The sequence below is a fragment of the Sorghum bicolor genome, chromosome 3 (assembly GCF_000003195.3).
Source record: "Sorghum bicolor cultivar BTx623 chromosome 3, Sorghum_bicolor_NCBIv3, whole genome shotgun sequence".
Classification (NCBI taxonomy): Eukaryota; Viridiplantae; Streptophyta; class Magnoliopsida; order Poales; family Poaceae; genus Sorghum; species Sorghum bicolor.
In genome coordinates, this window is record NC_012872.2 from 66,926,870 (window position 1) to 66,951,864 (window position 24,995).

At 43.6% G+C, this 24,995-nt stretch overlaps 2 protein-coding genes across 2 annotated transcripts; both read right to left on the reverse strand.

Annotated features, from left to right (window-relative positions):
• LOC8085443 lies at nt 3,689-4,320 on the reverse strand. The gene has a single exon (XM_002458686.2). The coding sequence runs from the start codon at nt 4,216-4,218 to the stop codon at nt 3,955-3,957; it is 264 nt and encodes an 87-aa protein (XP_002458731.1). The 5' UTR covers nt 4,219-4,320; the 3' UTR covers nt 3,689-3,954.
• Nucleotides 15,779-16,839, reverse strand: LOC8085444 (zinc finger protein ZAT11). The gene has a single exon (XM_002458687.2). The coding sequence runs from the start codon at nt 16,760-16,762 to the stop codon at nt 16,067-16,069; it is 696 nt and encodes a 231-aa protein (XP_002458732.1). The 5' UTR covers nt 16,763-16,839; the 3' UTR covers nt 15,779-16,066.

Sequence of the window (24,995 nt, forward strand, 5' to 3'; positions counted from 1 at the left end):
ATCACCAGCCTCATGGAGTCATGGGGCAGATGGATATTTTAAGCACATTTTCGTCAGGCCTTTTTCTGGGCATTGCCTGCTGCCTCGAGGGAAATTGAAAAGCCACCGTATTTCGAATATGATCAGCGTTTTCTATGCCTTTATTAGACGGTTTGGCCACTTGGGGTGCAGATATGAGATAATCAGAGCAAGGATTTTGTTCCTCTGGTTGGTGTTCGGAGCAGAAGGCACCTTCGTCGCTGCAGGTTCGCAAGTTCCGCGGTGGTGGCCTAGTGGTGGTATTTGGCGGGCCACGGGCGACTTGGCCAACGCCACTTTTGGTCGTCCATCGTTTGGTGCTGGCCGTCGAGAAAGAGTAAACCAGGCCATGATCTTCAGATCTTCACCGACTTCGACCTACCTTTCTCCCCCAAATGGAGCACTGATCCTGTGAGCCATGCCGATCGAAAAAGGAGTCCGTGTTGGCGGCAGGCATCGGATCGGATCAGTACAATCGGTGCTGCCCCACCCTCTGAAAAGAGAATGGCACGTATATGCTGCGGGTACTTGGAAAAATTAGGACCGGTGTTTGCTGCATCTGCATGTGTGTAGACCGGCCGTTCCCCGTAGAGTTTGGCGTTCCCTGAGCAGTGTCTGTACCTCTGCATATGACGCGAAGAGTTCGGCCAAATTCAGGGCAGGCAGCGGAGGCGGGATGTGGAAACAGAGTACAGCATGACGCGAGGAGCAGCATGCCGCGATTTCGGCAGCTTGGCATCTGGTATTCTGAGTCTGAGGTCTAGACGCGAGTCTGAGTGCAATGTGCACAGCACATCGATGCGTCCCGGACCAATGTTCTCTCCTTTCCTGAAAGGTCGCCTAATTAGGCCATCCTGAGCCTGAGAACCTGCTTTCTCGCGATAAGCATGTATTTCTCATTAAGAAATAGAATCTGAGTTGTGTTGCTACAAGCTAAAAAAAGACACACCGAACTTTGCCACCACGGCTAGTTGACAATCAACAGGTTCGCTTAAGATTATCTATTGAAACTGCTAAGCATTCAACAATGTTTTTATCTCACAATAAATTAGCGAACGGTACTTTTAGCCAAGCAAATAGGCCAACTGATGCCTCATGTAGTCATGCGTGTAACGACAACACGTCAGCACTGCAATTTAGGAACTATAAGGATGCACTAAGGTCTCGTAGACGGTCTCATGTAATGTCACATAATTTTAAGACAATTTAATAAACAATCATATATGATGGTTGCCTATTAAGGACAGCAGCAACGCAGTAGAGAAGAGTAAATGCTCCACATAGGTTTGGACAAATGAAGCTCACAAACTACTCAACGCAGGCTAAAAATGCAAGAAATAATCAACTTACAAACTATAAGAAATTGATAAATATTTTATACATGAAGTTGCCCAATTTAAATCATCACAAATCAGCAATAATCGCTCTCCATCTCCCGTATTGTGCCAAAAATGATGTATTCGACCCGACCTAAGGGCCCCAAACACACTATCCTATAAAAAACAAAACTTCTCCCTTCTCTATCTTGCAGCAAGATCCATGCATGTACCAACTCTCCACGCAAAACAAACGAGTGGTTCACTCATCCACAACATGAACAAAGTTATAAGAGGAAGGACGCAAGCTAGCGTACCAGCTTCTCCCATGAGTCTAGTGTGGTGACGAGGAGCTAGGGATGAGCGCTGCTGGACTCACGGGTCGACCCTAGGATAGTTGTTGAATTAGAATAGTGTGTCGGCCTCTAGTCATCGCCATCATCGGGTCAGTGATTGAACCCCTTGGGGGTGAATTTAATGGCCGTGCCCGTGGGTAAAAAACTGGTGGGGTGAGGGTACGGTTACAACTTTGTGCCCGTGGATGTGAGTGCGGGTTTGTAGTTGAGCCCAACGGGTAAAAACTTATGGACATAGAAAATTTGTACTCGTGTCCGCAAACCTGCTCCAACCTCGTGATATGTAGGTCTTTTCTTATCCTATATATAAAGGAAGCAACATAGTTTTATGATTTCCTCACTCGTATCTATTTATATATAAGAGAACCATTTTTATGTTGGAATAATGCTAGGTAGTTTTGATTTTCATACTTAAACTCCTTTCTATAATCTATGCATGCATTATTAATTTATTATGGTTAGGGTACGCCCGCGGGTATTTTGTGCCCGCGGGTACGAGCGTGGGTGTAGACTCACGGGTTGTCTACACCCACGGGTTGAATTCCAAACTCGCTGGTTACGGTGCAGGTGCGAGTTTGGAATTCAACTCGTGAGTGCGGGTTTATATATCTTCCACCCACGGGTAATGTGCCTATTGCCATCTATACCGGAGGTGGTGCAGTTTATCTATACGTTGCAAAAAAAATCCACTCGTCTGCCCTACGCCAAAGTGTCTAAGGCTAGTCTATTCATGAAGCTGTTGTACCGCTGTGTATGAGTGGGGAGAGGTTCGGAGATGTTTTTTGGCTTGTGTAAGAAGGTCTTCTTGTTAAACACAATGCCCAAGAACTGTCTTATCTCCAGATGAGTTTTTTTTAATCGCCATCACGGGCCCACCATAATCAACGGTAAACCATTCAGGTGAGGTCGCTCAACGTCACCCCTCCCCCCACTGCCAAACGGAAAAGAGGTAAAACTTGTCTGTCCATAAAACATCAAACCATTCTCACTTTTTTTTTTGCCTGTGTATGAGAAACGATGGTTTGGACTCTGTTCCTTGCTTCTCTCGTGCACTAGCAATCGTATTTTTTTAGCTACTCCATTTTAAGTGCGACAGGTTATAATGGGTACTTAAGTTGTTCTTCGTCCACAATTTTTTTTATTTTTAAACATATTTTTATTTATATAATTTATGAAAAATTGTTTCCAAAATCAAAATCCAGCCTACTAGTTGAACTATCCTATAAAGTGATTCCAATTCGCTTTCGAAACGCTTTTAGAGAGAATCTAGGTTCGCAACGTTTCTATACAAATCTAGATCTAAGGGTTATATTTCGTTTGAGTTTATTAGCCGAATTTATCAGTCAGTGTTTTTCTCTCACAATAAATTAGCCAACAGTACTTTCTGTCATGACTTATCAGTCAAACGAATAATAAAAGTTTAAAACTTTTTCAAACATATTTTTATTTATATTTGAAAAAATGCAATTTCCTAATGAATCGATATCCAATCTACTACTTGTCAAACGATTTTATAAAATGATTCTAATTCATTATCTGAACTATCTTTTAATTAAGAATTGAATCTAAAACTGATTGGTTCTCAAAAAAAAATCTAAAACTGATTGCATGAATCTTTACCAACCACATGTACGCTCCGCACATGCACATGGGCTGAGGCCCTGCGAGTACCGTACTGCCTGCGGGCACGAGTCTCAGACACTGCGGGCCGTTCGGAACTTCCGGCAGCTGAGTCTCAGACTCAGAGCCTCAGAGGCCGTCCCCTGCAGATGGAGCTACCGCTACTGATAGCTTCAGCAGAAATGCAGAATGCACATTTTGAAGCGCCGCACGTAGGCTGGCTGGCTGGATGTTTCATGTTTGCTTGTGTCTTGTATACTCCGTACACCTGGACAGATATTGTTCGCTTGGTTAGTCATGATAGAAAGTAGTCAGCAGATTTGGCCGGCAGATTTAGCTGATAAACTCAAACGAACAGGCTGGGCTTGCTCCACTATAACCTGACAAAACGTCGAAGCTGAAGTATTTTTTTTATTTACTTCTAGATCAAGAACAAGAAGGCGAATAAGCATTACAGAAGAAGCAGCATCAATACATCACGAAAACAACGACAGCACAGGAGAGGGGACACCGGACCCGATCGGAATACAGCCACTTGCTTTGCACCTAAACGGCCGGAGAACCGCCGCCGCCGGTCCGGAGGGGGCACACGTACCAGCCAAGCAGGCAAGGCAAGCACACACACGACCTCGTGTGATCTACCTCTACGCACCGTACTTGTAGCTCCCAATGTCCTCCGAGATCATCTCCAGGTCCCGGGAGGCGACGGCCATGGACATGGCCCGCCGGTGGCGCCCCGCCTGCCTCGCCGCCTGCAGCTCGGCCCCGTCCGCGGCCGCGGGCTTCCGCTGCTCGACGCCGCCGCCCTCGGCCACGGCCGCCGGCACGTCCTCCAGGGCGAAGTTCTCCGGCAGCACGAACACGCTCTGCGACGCCCGCCTTTGGTGCCTTCCTGGCCTCTGCGACATCTTTGCAGCCTCTAGCTGGCAATAAGCACCTCACGCGGTTGGTTTCACTACGCAGAGGAGCGCTTTGAACTACCTGCTTGTGTTGTGAGCAGAGGAAGAAGAAATGGTGGTTATATATAGCCTGCCCACCGCATGGCGGCGAAGGGACTTTTTTTTTTTGGCTTTGTCATGAACAGTCCAGCATCTCGTGGTACGAAACTAGTACAGTAACTTGTACGTATGCATATTCGGATCCGACAGTCTGACAGTTTCTGCTTCCCAAGGGCGCTGACTTGTGAAAAAAAATGCATGTGCAGTCGTGCAGACGTGCGTCTGCATGGCCCTGCCTCGTTTCGTCAGGGATGGATCGGGCTCGACGGCTCATCCTCATCGTGAATTGGTGCTCATTTGGCGCCTCACCACGATCTACATCAGCGTGTGATTCCTGCAGCTAGCCCTGCCCTACTGGGATCAACTTGGTCTGCAAACTACGATCAACTTGGCAAGCACTGTCTGCTCACTTGCCTGGCGAGTGTAGTGTGTATGAATTCCTGCGCATTTTTTGGTACGCAGGCGATGTCTCCACGAAGCTTCCTGCTAGGTAAACAAATGGTATTCGTGAATCGTATGATGTACCGGAATCTTAGGACCGACCTCGCCAATTTTATTGGGTTTGCACTGATGATGTGATCTGTTCTGGCGTTGTAACTGAGACCCACGTGCACACCGAAAGAAGGAATCCCCGCGCCAACGAAATCAATCACAGAGTAGTGGTCACCGAGTAAGAAAAGAGATGCGAGTACGGTATCGAGCTCCTCCTGTCTAACGGTCTCTTAATTATTGGAAGTTTTCTGAAAACATTTGCGAATCAATAGTTTGTTTCAGTACTAGCAAATCGACACTGCTTGTGATTAATTCAATATGCATAATATCCACGAAACATTTCCCCCGGTTTACACAGACACATGCATCTAATCTAATCTCTTCTACTTTTTCACGATAATTCTTAAATGAAGCATCCAATTTAGAAATGGTTTTCACTATTGAACTCCTAATATTTTTTTTACACGATTCAAGATCCATTGTGAGTATATTTTTGAAAGAAAATTATAAATTTGAATTTTGAATCATGACACATGATGATCGATTGGATGCATAGAAACAATAGTCGAGATGTGTAGAAAAATTTGACGCCAATGTTAGTAATTAGACGAATAAAAGTTATTATGTTGCCGCGTAAAAGAGTCTCCGAACGAGGCCTTTTAGTCTTATCACAATGGAATCTCTCTCTTTTTAAATCTTATTACTTATTTTCTTGGTGCTGCAACCTGATCGAGCTGGACGCTCATGCAGCCAGAAAAGAAACAAGAAGGGCAGCGACTATAACTAAAGAGGGAACCCGTGCATGTTAGTAGATTCCAAATTCCTGGCCATCGTGTCTAGCCTCACATGGGCTGCCCACATGGCTCGATCGACCGGGCCATCATCATAAGCCCACGCACGCTCGTACAAATTATTGGTGTCCATCCGCTCGTGTGCATCGCCAAAATTTGGCTGTCAAAGTCGGGAAAACAAACCAAATACAAAAGAAAGAAAAAACTGTGAGGACAAATGAAGTTCCGAATGGACGGTAAAAACCTTGCAGCAATGTTTATTAGATAGAAGGGAACAAACAAAAAGGTTAGGTGATGCCTAGATTTTCTCGAGATAAACCAGGTCTAAGAGCAATTCCAAGAAATTTTTTATAAATATCCTCTTGTATTGGTAGATATAGAGATCTTGGTGAAAAAATTCGTCCGAACAACTTCTTCAACTATGTTTCCGAATATATTCTCATTTTCTTTTCATGGTTTCTCGTTCGTCAAAAAAACAAAGTTGGCCCTCCAGATTACCGAATAAGATATAGATAAGTTGTTAAAGTGTTAAGACATGCAAATAATAATTTTATTAGAAATTTAAAATGACTTTCCAAATGAGAATTTAGAAAGTAGGTTTAAAAAATAGATGGAGATGCTCTAAAAACTTTATAGAAGTGCACCACCCTTTCCCTTTGACAACTTTGGTATAACGATCGAAATAACTAACAACTAGACTTGTGTGACAACGACTTCATCCAATCACAATGACTGCCTAAAGGATTACGTATACTGCATAGGGGAACATGGGGAAGGGGAGCTAGCCAATGAATGACAGACACTGCTTTGGACTATTTGAATGTAGCTAAGACCAGTAAATGTATGTATAAATATTAAAAAATTTCATCATTGGGTATAAAGTATAAACATATCAAGCGTTTAAAGCTCTAACATCCATATTAGCTATAAGTTTCTAGAGATAATTCCTTGTGAGCCACTATAAAAGATCACAATTCCTTATGAGCCATTGAAAAAATTCAACGGACTTCAGCGCCACTACTCTAAATTTTTTTTGCCCTTCAGGCCTCTGTCGTTAGATTAAGCTCTAACTGTGTCAAACCGTGGGTACGAAGAGTCAAAAATACCCTTAGGTGTAAATATGCTGTTAATTTTTTTGAGCATCTTAATGATTTTAAATAGAAAAAATCAAAACTAAAAAGTTGTAGATCTCCTCGGGATCTACAATTTTCATATAAAAATTATTTTCATTCAACATCGCAAAAAAGATATGCTTTTTCTAAGATATATATTAACCATATCAAAACATATCTTTTTCGTGAAATTAAATGAAAATAATTTTTATACGAAAATTGTAGATCTCAACGAGATATACAACTTTCTAGTTTTGAGTTTTTTTTTTCATTTGAAGTCGTTAAGATGCTCAAAAAAATAAAAGCATATTTACACCTAAGGGTATTTTTGACTTTTTACACCCGCGGTTTGACACCAATAGAGCCTAATCTAACAGCAGTGGCCTGAAGGGCAAAAAAACTTTAGAGTAGTGGCGCTGAAATCCGTTGAACTTTTTTCAGTGGCTCATAAGGAACCATGATTTTTTATAGTGGCTCACAAGGAATTCTCTCAAGTTTCTAAGCAGGGACGAATCTAGGAAAATATTTAGGGGGGCTTATTCTACCTTGAGACAATTTCAGCCCCTTCTTAAAGTACATCAATGACGAAAAATTTATAGGAGGGGCTAAGGGGGGCTCCATGGATTTTGTGGCCGTGGGAGGGGCTGGAGCCCTGGCAGCCCCACCGCTGGCTCTGTCACTGTTCCTAGGGTTATAATATAGGACTAATTAGGTTTAGAACACATATTACGTACATAGTATATGGCAAAAAAAATCATATGTTTGGGGGCACGGGGAGGTGGCATGCCCCCTACTAGCCGCCTACCTATGCCAGTGCCAAGAACTCTGCACAACATTGCTCAAAAAACTATGACAACATACTGGGGACCACCACTAAAGCCAAAACTCCACTAAGGAGAATGAGTTAGACCATGTACCTGGCCTAAAGATGTAACATATCATAGCTACAAGCCTATGATGAAATTCTCACTAAAAGGATCACCCACTCTAGTACCAATCCATTAGGATCCCAATTGGTTGGAGTATGGGAAGATACATCGATGACTACAAGGGGAAGAGTTGAAACAACATCGGGAGGTCTGCTGGCGCCTGTTAGAAAGTTGAGTGGCAGTTGTACCAAATACAACCATAGCGAAGTATTACAAACATGAGATCTCAACTAAAACTTGGACTTAACTATATGCAACAAAACGTAAACAATCAAACGTGGTTTCACGTGTGCAGAATAACCAAACACCAACACGCTACATGAGCTTACATGGGCCTAGGTTATGCTGCGTAAGGTCTAATGTGAGCAATCAATTAGACCTTAAGAGGTCTAATGTAAGCAACAAATGATCCTGACACTAGCATATAGACCAAGCATTTTGGCCAACAAGTTTCTTATAATGAGTAAAATGGGATTTTTTTACTAAAAAAGGGATCCGACAATATGGTTGAAAAACACTAGTTTTTTTCTTTTGTGTTTTTTGATCCTATAATGAGTTCCTTTTGACTCGTTTTCTTTAAGAATGCATAAAACGGTCGGGTAAAAAAAGCAGAAACCGTGTCCATCGGATTGCAAATGTCTTTGGCCTTGTTTAGTTCACTCCAGAATTCAAAATTATTTTAAGATTCTCCAGCACATCGAATTTTACGGCATATGTATGGAGCACTAAATATAGATTAAAAAATAACTAATTGCACAATTAAATTGGAAAATCGTGAGAGGAATCTTTTGAACCTAGTTAGTTTATAGTTGGACAATAATTGTTAAATACAAATAAAAGTGCTACAGTATCGAAATCTAAATTCTTTTCGTATCTAATTAAACGAGGCCTTTGTCGGTTTTCATTCCTAACCCCACCATAGCAGATCTAGTTTGACGTTATTTACCAGCGTTTGCCATTGAGATAAATTCTGCAACTATCCCTTTCCCTCCACAATTTGGTGAGAACAGTCTGCACGGAAACACGGTGTAGATATATGACTGACGTGTGGTCTATGACTATGACTCTATGAGGTACTCCTATGTCATTTACCATGCGTATGTTTAAAATGATACCGTGGCCCATCTATCGGCTGCTCATTCCGCATGAAGTTCTGCTAAATAGGGATGGTCCTCACTCCTCACCAATCTTCTTTCCCCATATTGTACCCCACACCCATCGCCGACTGCCGAGTTCTCCCGATCCGCCGGCTTGCACCCGTCGTACCTCCTTGCGTTTACGGTTGGGGGGCCTGGGGCGCTGCCCGCCCGGACACCCAGCGCCGCGGGCCTAGCCGGCAGCCGCCTCGCCCCGCTCTGCCCGGGGAATCGGCACACGCCAGCCGCGAGGTGAGCCCGGTCGCGCGGCCAGGATGCGGAACCTCGCACCCGCCTGCACCGTCCGTTCGTGTCCAATCCAGGCGCCGCCGTCCTCGTGAACCGTCAAGCTGGTGGCCGGCGTCTGCGCGTTCTGGTCTTCTCCAAAGCCCTCGGTCCCGCCATCGCGCGTCCCCTTCTGTTCCAAGCGCCACCGCCCACCGGTGGTGGATTCGCCGCTGCTGCAGGTTGTGTATATGGCTTGTCAATATCATCACGAGAGGAGGGAACGTCAGAACGTGGTTCGTTGAAGAGTGATAATGGGTGTCACATACTCACATGTTGTGAGGGAAACACATAGGCCGGTTTGGCTACTGAACCCACTGTGTTCCATGGAAGATCATACTGTATATATATAGCTGCCTCTGCCTGTTATGTTGCTGTTTGTTGTCAATACTCAATAATGCATATGTGTCTACTATGATCAGGGAATATCGATTACAATACACTCTATTTGCGTGGAACATATACACAAATTAATATACCCAATTAATTAAATGAGCCTTCACAAAGAGGCCGGGAAGATCTGAAAAGGCAACATGACTTGTCGCTACAGACATGTACAATAGCCTGCACGGTTGCACCCAAAGGGCCCAAGGTACACTTCACTAATAATTCTCATTATTGCTGTTGTAATGAAGATAATGGATACATGATATTGCATCTCTACTATGACTCATCAAAGAGATGGTCTGGATATACACGCACTCCATTACCATCTTCCCACGGAAGATGAAGATCTGCCAAAGATGTATAGTTGCCCTACATGGCCGAACGCCAGCTGCCCTGCCCTATCAACAGGGCACCAGCACCACAGTCAGCGCCCGTTGTAGTACTCGCCGTCGCCGGTGTTGCCGCGAAGTATTCGCCGTCTCCGGTGAAGCCGAGAGTGGGAACGCTGCACGGGCTACATGGCAGCTGCGTCAGGCCAATGTTGGGGGTAGAAACTAGAGAGGGACACCCGGCCAGGGGAGGACGGGTCCTCCATGGAAGATGTTGGATGAGGATGCATATATAGAGAGCTCGAGGCTTCTTCCGGCGAGTGGAAGCTTAGGTGGTGGACTGTACTTTTCACAGGCCAAAATGTGGTATCTTCCTTGGCATATTCTTGAGCACATGGAAACTCCTCCACTTTTCCTGTTCCATGCTTTGCTTCGCTTTGGAGTATTCAAAAGGATATTCCATGCCTTCGTGTGCCTTTCTCTAGATGTAGAGGTAGAATTGGACGTGGCTTGACGAAGCATGGGGCTGGAAAGCAGCTGTTTTAGCTGTGACCACGTGGAAGAGTCTTGCGTTGCATGTATATACCAGCTTTATTCGTCTAGCAGCGTAGCGGCAGGTAATATGGTCTGTCCCTAACGCCCGTTTGCTCGTTACGCCGTGAGGTCGTCAGTACTGAGTACCAACGTCGTCACTCAAAAAAGGAATAATATATTTTTTCGAACAGGTTAGGTTATTGATTGTAGAGAAAAAAACCGGCACTACTAGCGCCCGGACGTCCGGATCTAAAGTCCCGTCCGGACGCACCTCATCCGCCCTTCACATGGAACACCCCCCTCCCCCCGCACGGGAACGCTTTTCCCACGGAACGCCCACCTCACAGGGCGCTACTAGTGGGATGGGAGAGAGGCGCGGGATAGAGCCGAGCGAGTTAAGAGGCAGGCGCGAAGCAGTGAGTTGCATCAGCGAATAAGGGGGGCGCATGTCCATCCGCCATCCCACCCCGCCACCTTGTCACGCTGTCATTCCGTTGTGTTGTCCAATCCCCCGCCGTGCCCTGCTAGGTGCCTCATATCCTGACCATGGAACAAACTTTACTGTAAAATCACAAGAAAACTATTGCAATAACAGAGCAAAGGCTACTGCAACACGATATGTAAGAAGAGAAAAAAAAGAAACTAATGCAACAAAGAAACATTGATTGTTGCAACACCATAACAAAGACTACTGCAACAAAAACTGAACAAAAAAGCAAATGCAAAAAGAGAACAACATAAAAAAAGATTAATGCAACAAAGAAAAGTTACTTGTTGCAACAATAAAAAAATGATACTGCAACAACATAAACAAAAGGGCAAATTCAAGATGCGACGTCAGATAAAAAAAAGAGTAATGAAACAAAGAAAATTACTTGTTGCAATAGCAAAACAACACTACTGCAACATCAAAAACAAAAAATGCAATCTGAGATGCAACGTCAGAGAAAATACTAATGTAACAAAGAAATGTTGCTTGTTGAAATAACAAACTAAGTCTACTGCAACAGAGCTCACCGAAACTCTAGCCATCGCGACATCTCTCAGATCCAGATCTAGAAGAGAAGCAGGAGAAGGAGGATGAGAAGGAGGAGCAGAAGGAGAACTTAGATCTAGAGGAGAGGTGGATGAGAGGAAGGAGGATGTCTCAGATCTAGACCTACCTCGCCCGGAACTGCCACCACCGCTCTCTTCTCCAGTTGCATGGAGGTTGTAGAGCAAGGGAAGAAGGCTGGGAGGGAGAGAGGGAGGGGTGGCTCACTAGAAATCGCCACCATCGCCTCCCTATCCAGTAGCATGGAGGTCACAGAGAGAGGAAGAGAGAAAGGAAGGGAGTACGAACAGACGAGGTGACGGTAAGCTAGATGTGAGCGTGGTAGCCGTCCCAGAGAGCAGCAGCGCGCGAGAGCAATAGCAAGCACAGCAGCGAGCGGCGCAGTGCAGAGGAGTGGAGAGAGGGAGCGGGCGAGGCAACGGACAGAGAAGAGACCAGGTGCGGAGGCTTGTGAGGACGGGACGCATCTCACGAGGACGGGACGGTCGGATGGGGCGCATTGCAAGTTGAGTCTGTCCGGATGGACGGACGTTCTAGAAGTAGCTTTATCGAGAAAAAAAACATAAGCTTGTATTGCAGCCGCGTGATGGTGGGGTTAATGAGCGTTGACGATGTGAGTTTGTGTGAAGTCGACATGCACCAAGGTTAGGTAATTATTCTTTTTTTGGTGGGATTTTATTACCCCAAATACACCGTCACACTATGGTAGCTCGAGGCTCGAGCAACACTGCGAGTCTGCAACTTGCAAGTCGACCGACCGAGACCTATCATCGATCAAATCAAAGTGGCTGCCCAGCCCATGATCGATCAGGAGCAAACACGATCCACCAAGAAACCCCATACAAAAAGCCCAACCCCACCAACTGTTCCCACGATTCCCTCCGAACAGATCCACACCCGCTGTGTTTGTGAATCGATTGTTCGGTTCCCGTTCCCACGATTTTTTCCCTTCGATTGTCCGTATCGGCAGGTAAAATTCTGGCGCTTCCGCCCGATGCTTCTTCGATTGCCGAAACGGCTTCGTTACTCTCTGCCTGTTTTTCGCCTGCGTGTCGCTGGGATCTGTGGAAAGTCGAGGTGACCGGCTGCGAGCGCGATGGCTGTGCCGCCGGCTGACTCGCGCGGACTATGCGAGCTGTAGTTGTCTCCAGAAGTTTCATTAGAGTTTCATGCACATTAAATATGCTGATATGGCGCTATATTAATGAAGAGAGAGATGATAAGAGTTTTATGGGAGTAGAGAAACTCCTGTGCACTGTTTTCAAAATATAGATGTATTGAAAATTGTGTCATGAAACTCTCATTGAGAATGGCCTTAGTGGACTATTTGTTCCATTTGCTAGATTTATAGCAGATTATGAATAGTGTGGCACTGTGGCTTGCTTGCTGTTGTGTGGATTTTCTGCAGTAGATGAACTTACGCCCGGGTTAGTTTGCAAAAAAAATTTCAAAATTCTCCGTTACGTCGAATCTCGTTCGTTTGGCTGATAAGCCATAGTAAGTATTGTTGGCTGATTTGTTGCGAGAGAAAAACGCTGCTGAATGGCTGATAGATTTGGCTGAAATTTCGGTAATTCGTGAACAAATAAAAAAACCAATCATAAAGTTTTAGATCACGTCAAACACTACAATTTTAATATGTGGGTGTCTCCTTGTGAACTGATCCAAAAAAATTTAAATTTAAATATCAAATCTGATTTTTAAAAACAAATATGTAGGACTCTAAATGATTTTAAATTAAAAAAATAATTATAAAGTTGTAGATTACATGGTGCACTACGACTTTAGTATACACCATGTCAACATCCAAATTCGTTTGAAATTCCAACTTTTAATTTTGCAAAATTTAAGAATTTAAAGCAAACAATTGGGAAGCTATATGACTTCAAATCAAACAACTGCCAATTGCAAATTTAGTATCATATTGAAAACAACACCTTTATATAGACCATATCAACTTTTGATACGTTTGAAAATTCCAAACTTTAAAACAACTTTTTTTAGCTTTAAACATTTTTTTTGTAAAAAAACTTATTTATTACAAAGTTGTACTCTTGTAGACTGCTTCGATCTCTATATTTTGGCATAAATTTTATTTTCGTTTGACTTTATATGGAAAATTTACGATTATCGTTAGACAACTATTTCTAAAGACAAACATCAAGACTATCATATCTATTAATTGATTTGTAAATGTGGCACCTTTAAGAGATTCGCGCCTCCGAAAATAGTCATTTAGGAAGGCGCTTTAATTTCTTAAGGATGCCCGTGTCTACTAATATATTTAGAGAGACGGATGATGGCGATTGCCTTTATAAATAATCAATTTATAGAGTTGATCACCTTAGAACACCCGCCTTTGTAAATGATTAATAGAGGCGGACATTTGTCTAGAGATCACCTATCCATTTTCATATGTAGTAATGATTAATAGAGGCGGACATTTGTCTAGAGACCATCTATCCATTTTCATATGTAGTAATCAAATGTCTTGTCCATAGTTTTTTTAGCAGTGTGTTGCGTTAACCAATCATGTAGACAAGGATAGTGTCTCATCCCGTACTTATCAAATATGGTGAGAATTCAAAGGTATAGAGATAAATCAGGTAATCTAGTTCACTGCAGCATACACTGTCTAGAGGTATGGTCCTTTCTATGTGCACGTGTGGTGTTCAAGGCCATCTGAACATCGAATAATCAATGAGAAAGACATCAACAACTACCAGATCGATTGGCTTGGCATCATATGCCGCTGTATTAAAAATTTCAGGAAATGATTTAAAACCCAACTCTTATATACGAGCTCTCTTTGGTCATTAAATTGATGTGAGGTATTCCCACCATTTGGTTTATAAGGCACACATGCATTTAAGATTCAAATCTTGTAATTTCAACTAGCAATTATCCTGCAAAGATGTAAACTTTGTTATATAAAAGTGTATTGGATTTGTATTAGAAAGCACTATCTTATGGTACGGTTATAATTTTATTCCTAGAAACATTGTATAGTATAAGAGGATTACACAAGTTAAACCGTTAGAGTTTAACTTTGGAGAGTAGGCCGAGCCAAAACTATGCCTTACATTTTCAAATGGGGGAAGTATAATAAACACTCTACCTCCAATGAGACCTTGTTTTACATTGTCACTTGTCTCAACTTCGTATTCACCATATTAGCATCATATTTCTTCAGTGCATAATAACGAGTCATTTCCCTAAGCCTGTTGCATAAATAGTAAGGCGTTTGTTGATCTATAGATCTTAAAATGTTATGATATTGCAGAAGCACTTTTTCAGACGGATCATTCTTTGTCGAATGATTGATCTGATTATTTACGTATGAATGACACATGTTATATTTAAAAAAATTAGGCAACACATGTTATAAGACCGGTTATTTCAACTAGAGTATGCCGATTGTTTGGATCATTGACAATTTTAAACCTTTGCCAACCACATGGTTATTTTAACTATAGCCTAATGATTGCAGCAACTGATGGAATGGCTAGCACTATACATGACGGTTTTCTTGCTTTTCTTTCTTGCTCTTTGCTTCATTAAACATAAATAATAATTAAATGATGAGGATTTTCATCGGGGCAACACATCAAGTGATTGTAAGTTTGTAACACAACTTGGCACCGAATCTAACTGAAATTTTCTAAAAGACTATACATATTTACTCATTTTCTCCATGTTGATGTAAAATTTCAAGTTTATTTTTTCAATAATTACAGAAAATTGGAAATCCTGACATTATACATCAAGAGTAAAGTGAAAAAACCATTAATATTTATTTGAGCTTGAAATAGAAATTGTAAAGGAATTAAGGTTTTGTTTGTTTCAGCTAGGGATCTGAAAAATAGCATGTAGATGCTAGATCGTGGGGAGATAAGGGTCCAGAAGGCGAAAAACTACCGGTTCAGTGGCTACGCTAAGTTTTGATCAACTACTGGAGGTGATTTAGGAGAAAATTAGATCATTTCCCCTTCAATCTTCATGGAGAATGGGTTAATCCAATTTAGGATAACTGGTCTGAACACATGCCATTTGCACTTTAAACTGGACGAATTCATGTTCATTAGTTTATTCATCTTCTTGAGTTTATTTAACTTATTCTGCTTTTTTTATCCATCTTCTTGCGTTTATGTTGGTGTATTCTATGACCTATTGAAGACACAGCGAAATTCTAAAAGCCTTACAACTGAACCTGCATGGTTGGCGTTGCGGTCATCAAACATATTAGCCTTCGTTCCAAAAAAAAACATGTTAATTAAATTGAAAAGTATGTAATCAAGAGAACATTAAGCTTGACCAATAACATCTTTATAAGCACCAAGAGTACAAAGTGGTAAACTAATAAAAAAAGAGTACAAAGTCGTGCAGGACTCCTAGTTTGTTGGTAAATGATCAGCGCTTAGTGAAGCATATAATGATTTAATTTATTACTATTTACACCGCAAAAAGACGCAAGAGTTCATCTCTATTATTTCCTTCAAAACTACCCTGGCCTAAGAAGATACAGTTTACAGCAGAGAACTACAGAATCTAACATGTCTTTTTCCCCAACAGGAATTGGGTTAACCCAAAAGGTAACAATGGAACAGTATACCAAGATGAGCAGAGAAACAAAACAAACAAACCGCCATGAAAGAACAAGATCTATCATCTATGTGCAGTCTAACGGAATGAAGAAGAAGGCTCAACTACTACAGCGAGCAATCTAACATGGCGAGCGTCTTATGTACACCCTGCCCGGCGGCGGCGCCTAGCACCACCACGCTCCGGCACTTGGCGCAGTTCTCCGACGGCGTGAGGTTGAGGTCCAGGCAGATCCCACCGGCGACGTCGCAGGTCTTGTCGTGCGCCGGGCGCATCATCACCTTGCTGGGCGCCTCGGTGGCCTCGGCCTCGGCCTCGGCGCGGTGCCGGCGCATGTGGCCGCCGAGCGCCTGGCCGACGGCGAACTCCAGCCCGCATACGGGGCACTCGTGCACCCTCGGCTTGGCCTGCTGCGGCGTCGTCGTCGTCGGCAGCGGCAGCTGCAGCGGCTGGCGCCCGAGGCAGAGCTGCCCCGCGTGATCGGCGACGACTGTCTGCTGCTGCTGTAGCTGCTGCTGCTGGAGCACCCTCGGGCGCTTGTGGCTGGCGCGGTGGCCCCCGAGCGCCTGGAACGTGGGGAACTGCCGGCTGCACGTCTTGCACTCGAACACGCGCCCGTGCACTGCGGCGCGCCCCGCGGGGAACGGCGGCACCCCGACCCCGTGGTGGTGGTGGTGGTGGTGGTGGGCGTGCTGCTGCAGGAGGTGCTGCTGCTGCGCCTGCGCGAGGAGCATGAGCAGGCGGGCCGTGTCCGCGGCGGCGCCCGCCTCCACCTCCCACGCCGCCCTCTCCCTCTTGGCCATCGGCTAGCTGCTGGTTGCCCCAAATAAAACCACGCGGAAGCGACCGGGCAACGTGCGGCGATTGTGTGCAAGGCATGGACGGACGCAGGGGCTGGTATATATAGCAGCTGGTAGCAGGGAACTGGGTTCCAGACAGCCTGCCCTGCACGTACTACGCAGAGGAAATGGGGCACGACTCGCCTATAGTATAGGCTGCGTCGTCTATACCTGGTGATGGTTCTGACTGAGACGACCCGATCTCTGTTACGGTCTGTTTCTAGACGTGGATGTGTGTACTATTCCGAGCGCTGTACTTTGACCACAGCTGTGTGTGTGTGTGTGACTGTGCAGTACTCCTCGTGATGTCGTAGTCAACATGTGTGTGTCGATCAAGAAGCTGTGGCTATACCCCGTCTCGAAACTGACTATACTGACGCTGCTCTTCTAGAGATCTGACTGCGCGGCGATCAGGTGACGTGCGCGCTTGTACGTGTACGTGGTGGTGGGTGGCGTCTCGGCCGCGACTTGGATTGGATGCCGTCCGTCCGTTCGTCCGTTCGCCATGTTTTACTTCTGCCGCGACGGCGGATGTTCTCGAGCGGGCACGCCTTTCACACCTCCATCGGGGTACAAACAGTACGTTCAATTCCATTTAAGCCTTGTTTAGTTCACTCAAAATTCAAAAACTTTTCAAGATTCCTCGTCACATCAAATTTTACGACACATGCATAGAGCATTAAATATAAATAAAAACAAAAATTAATTACACAATTTACCTATAAATAACGAGACAAATCTTTAAAGCTTAGTTACTTTATGATTAAACAATGTTTGTTAAATAAAAACAAAAAAACTATAGTGTCAAAATCAAAAAAAAATTATCTGGCCTTATTAGGTCTATCGACTGGACGCACGGAACAATCGCCATCCTCTAGAACGTACAGTGCCGTCAGTGTCTGACTATATGACTGCAATTCTGCACACTCATTCCTCTCAGGACCTATGGATTATCGACCCAGAAGTCTCGCATAAAAAAGGGACAGAGAACGACCGAGAAGTTTTAATTAATGATTAATAAAGCTCCGCCATCCTTGAACCGCTCCAGTTTAAGTACATGCCAATTTTCCCTCGCTCTCCTTTCCCGATCTTTGCATAAAATTTTGTTTAAGTTTAATTACTAAGGTCTTGTTTAAATACACCCAAAAACCCAAAACTTTACAAGATTCCCCGTCACATCGAATCTTACGGCACATGCATGAAGTATTAAATATAGATAAAAATAATAACTAATTGCACAGTTTAACTGTAAATCATGAGACGAATCTTTTAAGCTTAGTTACTCCATAATTAGACAATGTTTGTCAAATAAAAACAAAAATGCTACAGTATCAAAATCTAAAAACTTTTTGCATCTAAACAAAGCCTAAATTTTACTTCATTTCATCGTCAATCAACCCATATGTAAATTCTGACAATTGCTCAAGAGCAACAGTTGTTTTGGCTGGCAACCGATTTTTCCAATCCACCACCAAACCCACCGCGTGTGCCGCCGCCGAAATCGCTGCTAGCTCTGACACCGCCTCCCATGCCGCCACCAAGACTGCCGCCAGCATCTCCTCCCGCGTCGCTGCCAATATCACATACTGTACTCTTATAAAATTAAACATCACTATATAAATTCTCTCTTCATGTAAGGTATCCACATCATTCCCCACCAAGTAAATGTTCTATCTCTTTATACAAGGTGTCTATATCATTCCCCACTAAGTCCATGTCATCCCATATTAATTAAAAAAAATGACCATATCATCTATATCATGTGAGATACTTTAAATCTTTAATCTATTAACATACAAGTCATGTAAATACACTATTTGTTTCATCACCAATTCATTTATAATGTAACCAAATATTAGTTTTTCTTCTATTAACTTAGCAATTTTTTACTACATCTAATACAATAAAATACATGCAAGTCAAATTCATATATATATGCATACATACATAATATATTGAATACCATATAGTAATGGTATGTATATAATGATTTACTTTAAGAAAATCCTGCAGCAACAACGCGCGACGAATTCACCTGCATATATATATGTCCAAGGGACTGTGCCGCGCTGACGTCGTGCCATAGATCGTCGGGCTGCTACGGGCCATCGTGCTTAGCGGGGCATGCCTCTACGGGTTTCGTACCTGACCTTCGGCACGGTCCGCGGGCTGGTTTTCATGCCATGCGGGTTCATCAAGCACGCCGTGCCATGCCGGTCCGATCCACGGCCCATCAAACTGACAACATCTCGTTTTTATCAAAATTTTCATCAAATGTTGAAACATTTCATCATTTTCATCAAATGTTCATCATTTTCACTAATATAACAATTAACAACATATAGAAACAAGTCATAATTACACCGACAATTTATTTTCAATGGGCTGACCGTTGAAGCGGGTCGTGCCTATGCCATGCCGTGTGCCTAGGTGGCGGCCCAGGCACAACCTGATCCCTCGGGCCAAGCCATGCTCGGACCGGGCTACCGGGGCACGGACTGCATGGCCATGTATAGCTGCCAATAAAGCCACCACCTCCACCAGCGCCAGCCCCAAGGCCACCGCCAGCTTCTCCTCCTAAGCCCTCGCCAAGTTCACCACCGACATCACCGTCTAGTCTATCTCCACCGACACCACCACCAAGGTCGCCTCCTCCGCTTGCACCGCCTCCAAGGTCACCTTCGGCACCATCACCAGGGCCACAGCCTCCGCCTGCACTACCTCCAAGGTCCCCTCCCGTACATACGGGATGTTTGGGACTGCTCTGCTCCACGTTTTTTAGCCAAACGGTTTCAGCTCCACGCACTCAGTTCGAGGAAAAAGGGTGGAGTTGTGAGAGCATCTAAAGAGGTACTCCACAAACTTCAGTTTTTTGTGGAGCTGCTCCATGGTGGAGTTTGTGGAGCAGTCCCAAACACCCCCATAATTGTGAACAATTTGTATTTTTTTCTAAAATTTATGAATAATTTAACATATATTCCTTTAATATTTGCAATCTATATAAATAATTTATTTTTTCTTGAAAATTGGCATATAGTTCTCTGAGATCCGCAATCTATAAAAACAGAAATTGTGTTAATCCCCAAATTACATTACGTTGTCCAATAAATTACATTGAAGAAAATTATTGTAAGTAGAGTAACAAAACAGTATAAATATAGCTAAAAGACATTGTAAATGCATGGCAAAAATCAGTTGCCAGGAGCTTTCAAAATATTCGGTTGCCAAGCAGACAAAATCTAAATTTTTCATGCACATTTTCATGTTTCTTGGGTGCGAGAAGAGGGTTGAATTTTCCGGTATTTTTAGTGGTGGTTAGAAAAAAGCTAAAATTTTATAATACACTAATACATGTGCTATATATCTATACTCATATTTTTTTATTGTTTATACTATATATTCTTCTAATCATTAGATATGTAATCATAAATCATACTAAAATTTGTTTAGATCTAAATTTTTAGGAAAGGCATACTTTATATGTTATTAGTCTTTTTAAAATTCAGTGAAATTTTACAAAACCTGATAATTTCGGTGGCGACCAGAATTTTTGCAATACCAAAATTAAAACCCCTGCCGAGAACATAAGAGCAGCAGCGCGGCAACGCAAACAAAATTATTATATTACTGATGTTCCTTTCCTAGCCTGGGATGCCAAACTGGAGGCATCTGACTGGAACCAGAGTCGACAAGTTACACTATTCGTTAACTCATTGTCATACTGCCAACTAACTTTGTTTGACAGGGAATAATGCTGTTCGCCTGTTCCTGTTCCAATCCATGCATGATCAATCACGCTTTAATTAAATAATTAATCGATCAGTCCCTCGTTGGAGTTGTTTGAACAAATGAACGACGTACGTGTGGCCATATTGTTTGAACGAAAAAACTATGCTGCTTATACTCGTAAAAAAAAAAAGCAGCCTTGCAGTTGCAGCAGCAACCAACTAGCTGCTTCTGCGAATGTAATGTAAGGTAATATTTTCGCACCAAGTAAAAAAAAAGTAGTATAGCTGAGTCAACTGTCAACGCGTTAGCCGTCGTGCTCAGCCACCAGGCGCCTCTAAAAGCTGCCGTAAAATCTCGTTAAAAAACTCGCGACGATCGACCAGTAGTAGTAGGTGATGCACCTAACTTCAGTCGACGCCTATTGTATGGGGGCCAGCTAATCCGGCTACGTAGATAGCACGCGGAAAATGAACCTGAGAGCTGAGCTCGCCGCGAGTTTGGTCCTGCAGTGGCCATCTGAATTACTACTACTACTGACTGATGGGTACGTACCGACGCTTGCATCAGGTACCGGCGCGGCATCGTTAGGTAGAATTGCAGTCCTGGGCCTTGTTTACTTCCCAAAAAATTTTGTAAAATTTTTCAGATTCCTCGTTACATCAAATCTTTAGACACATGCATGAAGTATTAAATATAGATAAAAATAAAAACTAATTGCACAGTTTGGTCGAAATTGACGAGACGAATCTTTTGAGCCTAGTTAGTCCATAATTGGACAATATTTGTCAAATACAAACGAAAAAGCTACAGTGTCGATTTTGCAAAATATTTTGAAACTAAACAAGGCCCTGGTCTTGCCGTCTAGCTTGGAGGTAAAACGTACTTACGTGCCAACAACGATTTGACCAATTATTTTGTACTTGAAGAAACTGAGAATGATGAATCGGGGTGTCTGGTTTAGCTTTCACCACACTGCCATCGGTTATGAAAAAATGATTCACTATTTTTCCCATCTGTTCACATCCGAGCGAGAGGAGTGTTCAGGCCTTGTTTAGCTCTCAAATTTTCAAGATTCCTCGTTACATCGAATCTTACGGTATATGTGTGGAACATTAAATATAGACGAAAACAGAAACAAATTATACAATTTGCTTGTAATTTGTGAGACGAATCTTTTAAGCCTAGTTAGTGCATGATTGGACAATATTTATCAAATACAAATGAAAGTGCTACGGTATCCGAAACCAAAAAAATTTTACCAACTGAACAAGGCCTCATCTAGTACACACGAGTGAAGGTGGCCGCCGTGCTAGGGTTTCAGCGGCGTATCTCGCTGGCCCTTGCCCCATTTGCTTCGGCACTGCCACCTATTCTCCATCCAAGTGTTGGTCCTCTCCTTCCTCGACTCACTCCTTGTCAGCGCCAAGACTTGTCGGTCCTGCCTCCATGTTGCACGACGGAGATCGACGTGGCGCACGAGGAGCGCTGCCTCCTCGTCGGACGTCCTGCGCCTACTCCTTCGGCTGGTGGTGGTTCTTCTCTGGCAGTCGGTAGTGCTAATTCCATCTCCGGCGATGCAGGCATGAGGGCTACCGTGGGTGCGAGTGCCACCGTAGACACGAGTTCAGCCATGGGCATGAGTTCTAGCGAGCGTGACGTGGCTCGTCGAGGCCATGGCGGCCTGCTCCGGCGGTCGACCAAAAGGAGGAAGAAGTGGGTCCAAGAGTCTCTACGACGATAAGGTGCACGAACTGCATTTGCCAGCAGGAAGAAGCCGATGAGTAGGACTGACTCGTCACTGACAAAGGGAGATATGTGGGGTCTGTTTGTGAGAGAGAACGACAACAGTTTCCTAGAAGCTACTACTTATTTGACCAAATGAGACTTTTAGTTTTTTTTATAACTTTTTCACAGCCCACAGTTCACAACAACTTTTTTTAAAAGCCGCAGCTCAATCAACATAGAGTCCAATACAAGGAAAGGCTCGGCTGTCTGCATTTTCCCCATTTCTCCTACCCATCACACACCTGGCCAAACATTTTCTAACATGTGACAAAAACACGTGCATATGTATATATTTTCGTGGTTGTTTGGTTTTGAAAGGTGCTCAAAACCAAAGGAAAACTAAAAAAAGGTTGGTTTCTATAGGTCCTCGTCGTACTATAAGCATGATTCAGGTCGTCGGTCGCAGCATGAGTATCTCATGCATGTGTTGAAATCCGGTGCCCCAAAAGCTGAACTTTGTACGCGCGCGCACAGAACAGAACAACCCGCCCGCCCGTCGCCTGCAGGACTCATGCTGCATGCGTGCAGAGAGCCGGCGTGCACGGGTCCTAGTTGCACCAACCACCACTATTCCTGCTTAATCTTCCACACAAACACCACGAATAATCACGTGTGCGTAGTCTGAACCAGATCTTGGACTCGAGAGCTTACTATGACGACTCGGCTCGATCCGCGACTGCAAGTCTGCAACGCGATCGAGGCCAACAATAGTTGAGTTGAGCACGGCACGAATCGCCCAACTCTCGCGCGCTCGGTCTCTTTGTTGGATTAATCTATGACGACGCATAGACCCCGCCACGAGTAGTTTAAGGGTGTTTGGTTAGGATGTTAAAGTTTAATAGACACTTAATTATAAACTAACTAGACTTTAAAAATTCGTATCGCAAATTATTCTTTAGCCGTGTTTTTATTTTGTATATAGTCTATATTTAATACTTTATGCATGTGTTCAAACATTCGATATAGGAGTTAAATTTTACCAGAGAAAACCAAATGGAGCCTAATTTGGCCCGGTAGGGTTCATGCATGGCTGCATCGCTGCTTGCCGTCGCTACGATAGAGCTAGCTGCAAACACTGGGTGCGCCGTGCACGATCGAGCAATACTGCAAAGAAAGTCAGCTCCGTATATTAATCGCGCGACTTCTGCACTCAGTACCTGTACATTGTTAGTGGTCCAGATGTCCGGTTTGCTTGCATCGCTTGTACACTCGTGTACGTACTGCCAGCTGACAGAAATTCACCCACGCAAAATTTCAAGGAAAAGTAGGTGTTGTCCAGGCGAAGCAGTGTACGTATACTTGCTCTAGAGACACACGAGTACACACGACGACTTTCTCTTTGCTAATTCATTCGCAATCATCACGATGCACGACGCAATCGAATAAACCGTTGATAATTCACATTTTCTTCTTTCTACCCGTTTACATTCCTAATCCAAGATGTGAGCTGTGTGCTAGTACTAGCAGTTACTAGTAAGGAAAAGTAATATAATTACATGTTGCAGGCAGAGACAGCGACCTGAACTTTTACTTCCGATGATGAGGTCCCACAAAGTGATTCAGTAGAACAAGGGAGCTTATTATATATAGCGCATGGAAGTCAAGAACGCAGTTGGAAATAAGCACATCACATGTCCCGCGATGATTTTGACTTGGGAAGAAGCGACGTGGAATGGAACAACCCCTGCAGGCGCCCTTGCTTCACAGAAACCGTTTCACACGGGTCAATGCCTCTCAGCTCCATCGATCGCTACGGGAATATTCACGTCTCTGCTTGCCTTTTACACACTAGCTGTTTTTGTAGTGACAGCGAGTTACAAGACAGTCAACAACATGTGTGATACCATAGATGATGAGTTGATGACTCCTAGCTAATTGCGGGAAGGTAGCGTGAGACCTGCGAGTTTCTACTACTGCATGCTGCTGAGTCATATCAAATGAGGCAATGCATGCACCTGTCACAATTAACCCTGCAGTTTATCAATTATCGGAAGAATAATTACCTGCGCTGTTGGCGTCAGAGATGACATATATAGCAATCTCAGTTTTGTCAGAGTTTAGCCTCACTCCTTTTCATATTCATTCAGGTCGTTCGGGATGTGCACGATGGTTTCGTTCGTTCCCTCGTACTATTGTTCACTGGCTTCACGTCGCTACTGTTTAATGGAGAAGAACAGGCATCCTTTTTCATGATCGTCAGATGTTTGCACGGTGGACGGCGTAACCCATTGCAGCAGAAGCGTTTTGTTTTTCTCTTATGCGTTATGTCTGCAATATTTCTTTGAAATGTTCAGTTTACAGGGTGATAGGCGAACAACCATCCTCGAGTCATCTAGCCTACTTTTCCAGTAATTACAGCCAGCAAATCAAGACCAGATATATTCACATGTATTCATGTTTGCTTTTCGTTATGTACGAATGTTCAAGTATAATACGTATATACCTTTCCAATCCAGTTCGGTAGTTCCACCCTAGTACTATATATTCAGTACGTAGAAGAATCCATGAACCATTCTACGTATTTCATACTAGGATGTGCACTACTGAAAGCCAAGAAGAAACCAGACAGGCTGAAACAGTTTCGGTGTCGGATGAGCGACAGCAAATTCACAAAATCCTGCGATGCCTGTGATGTGATTAGTTAATTAACAGAGATAATAGGTCCACTCGGAAATCCACTTTC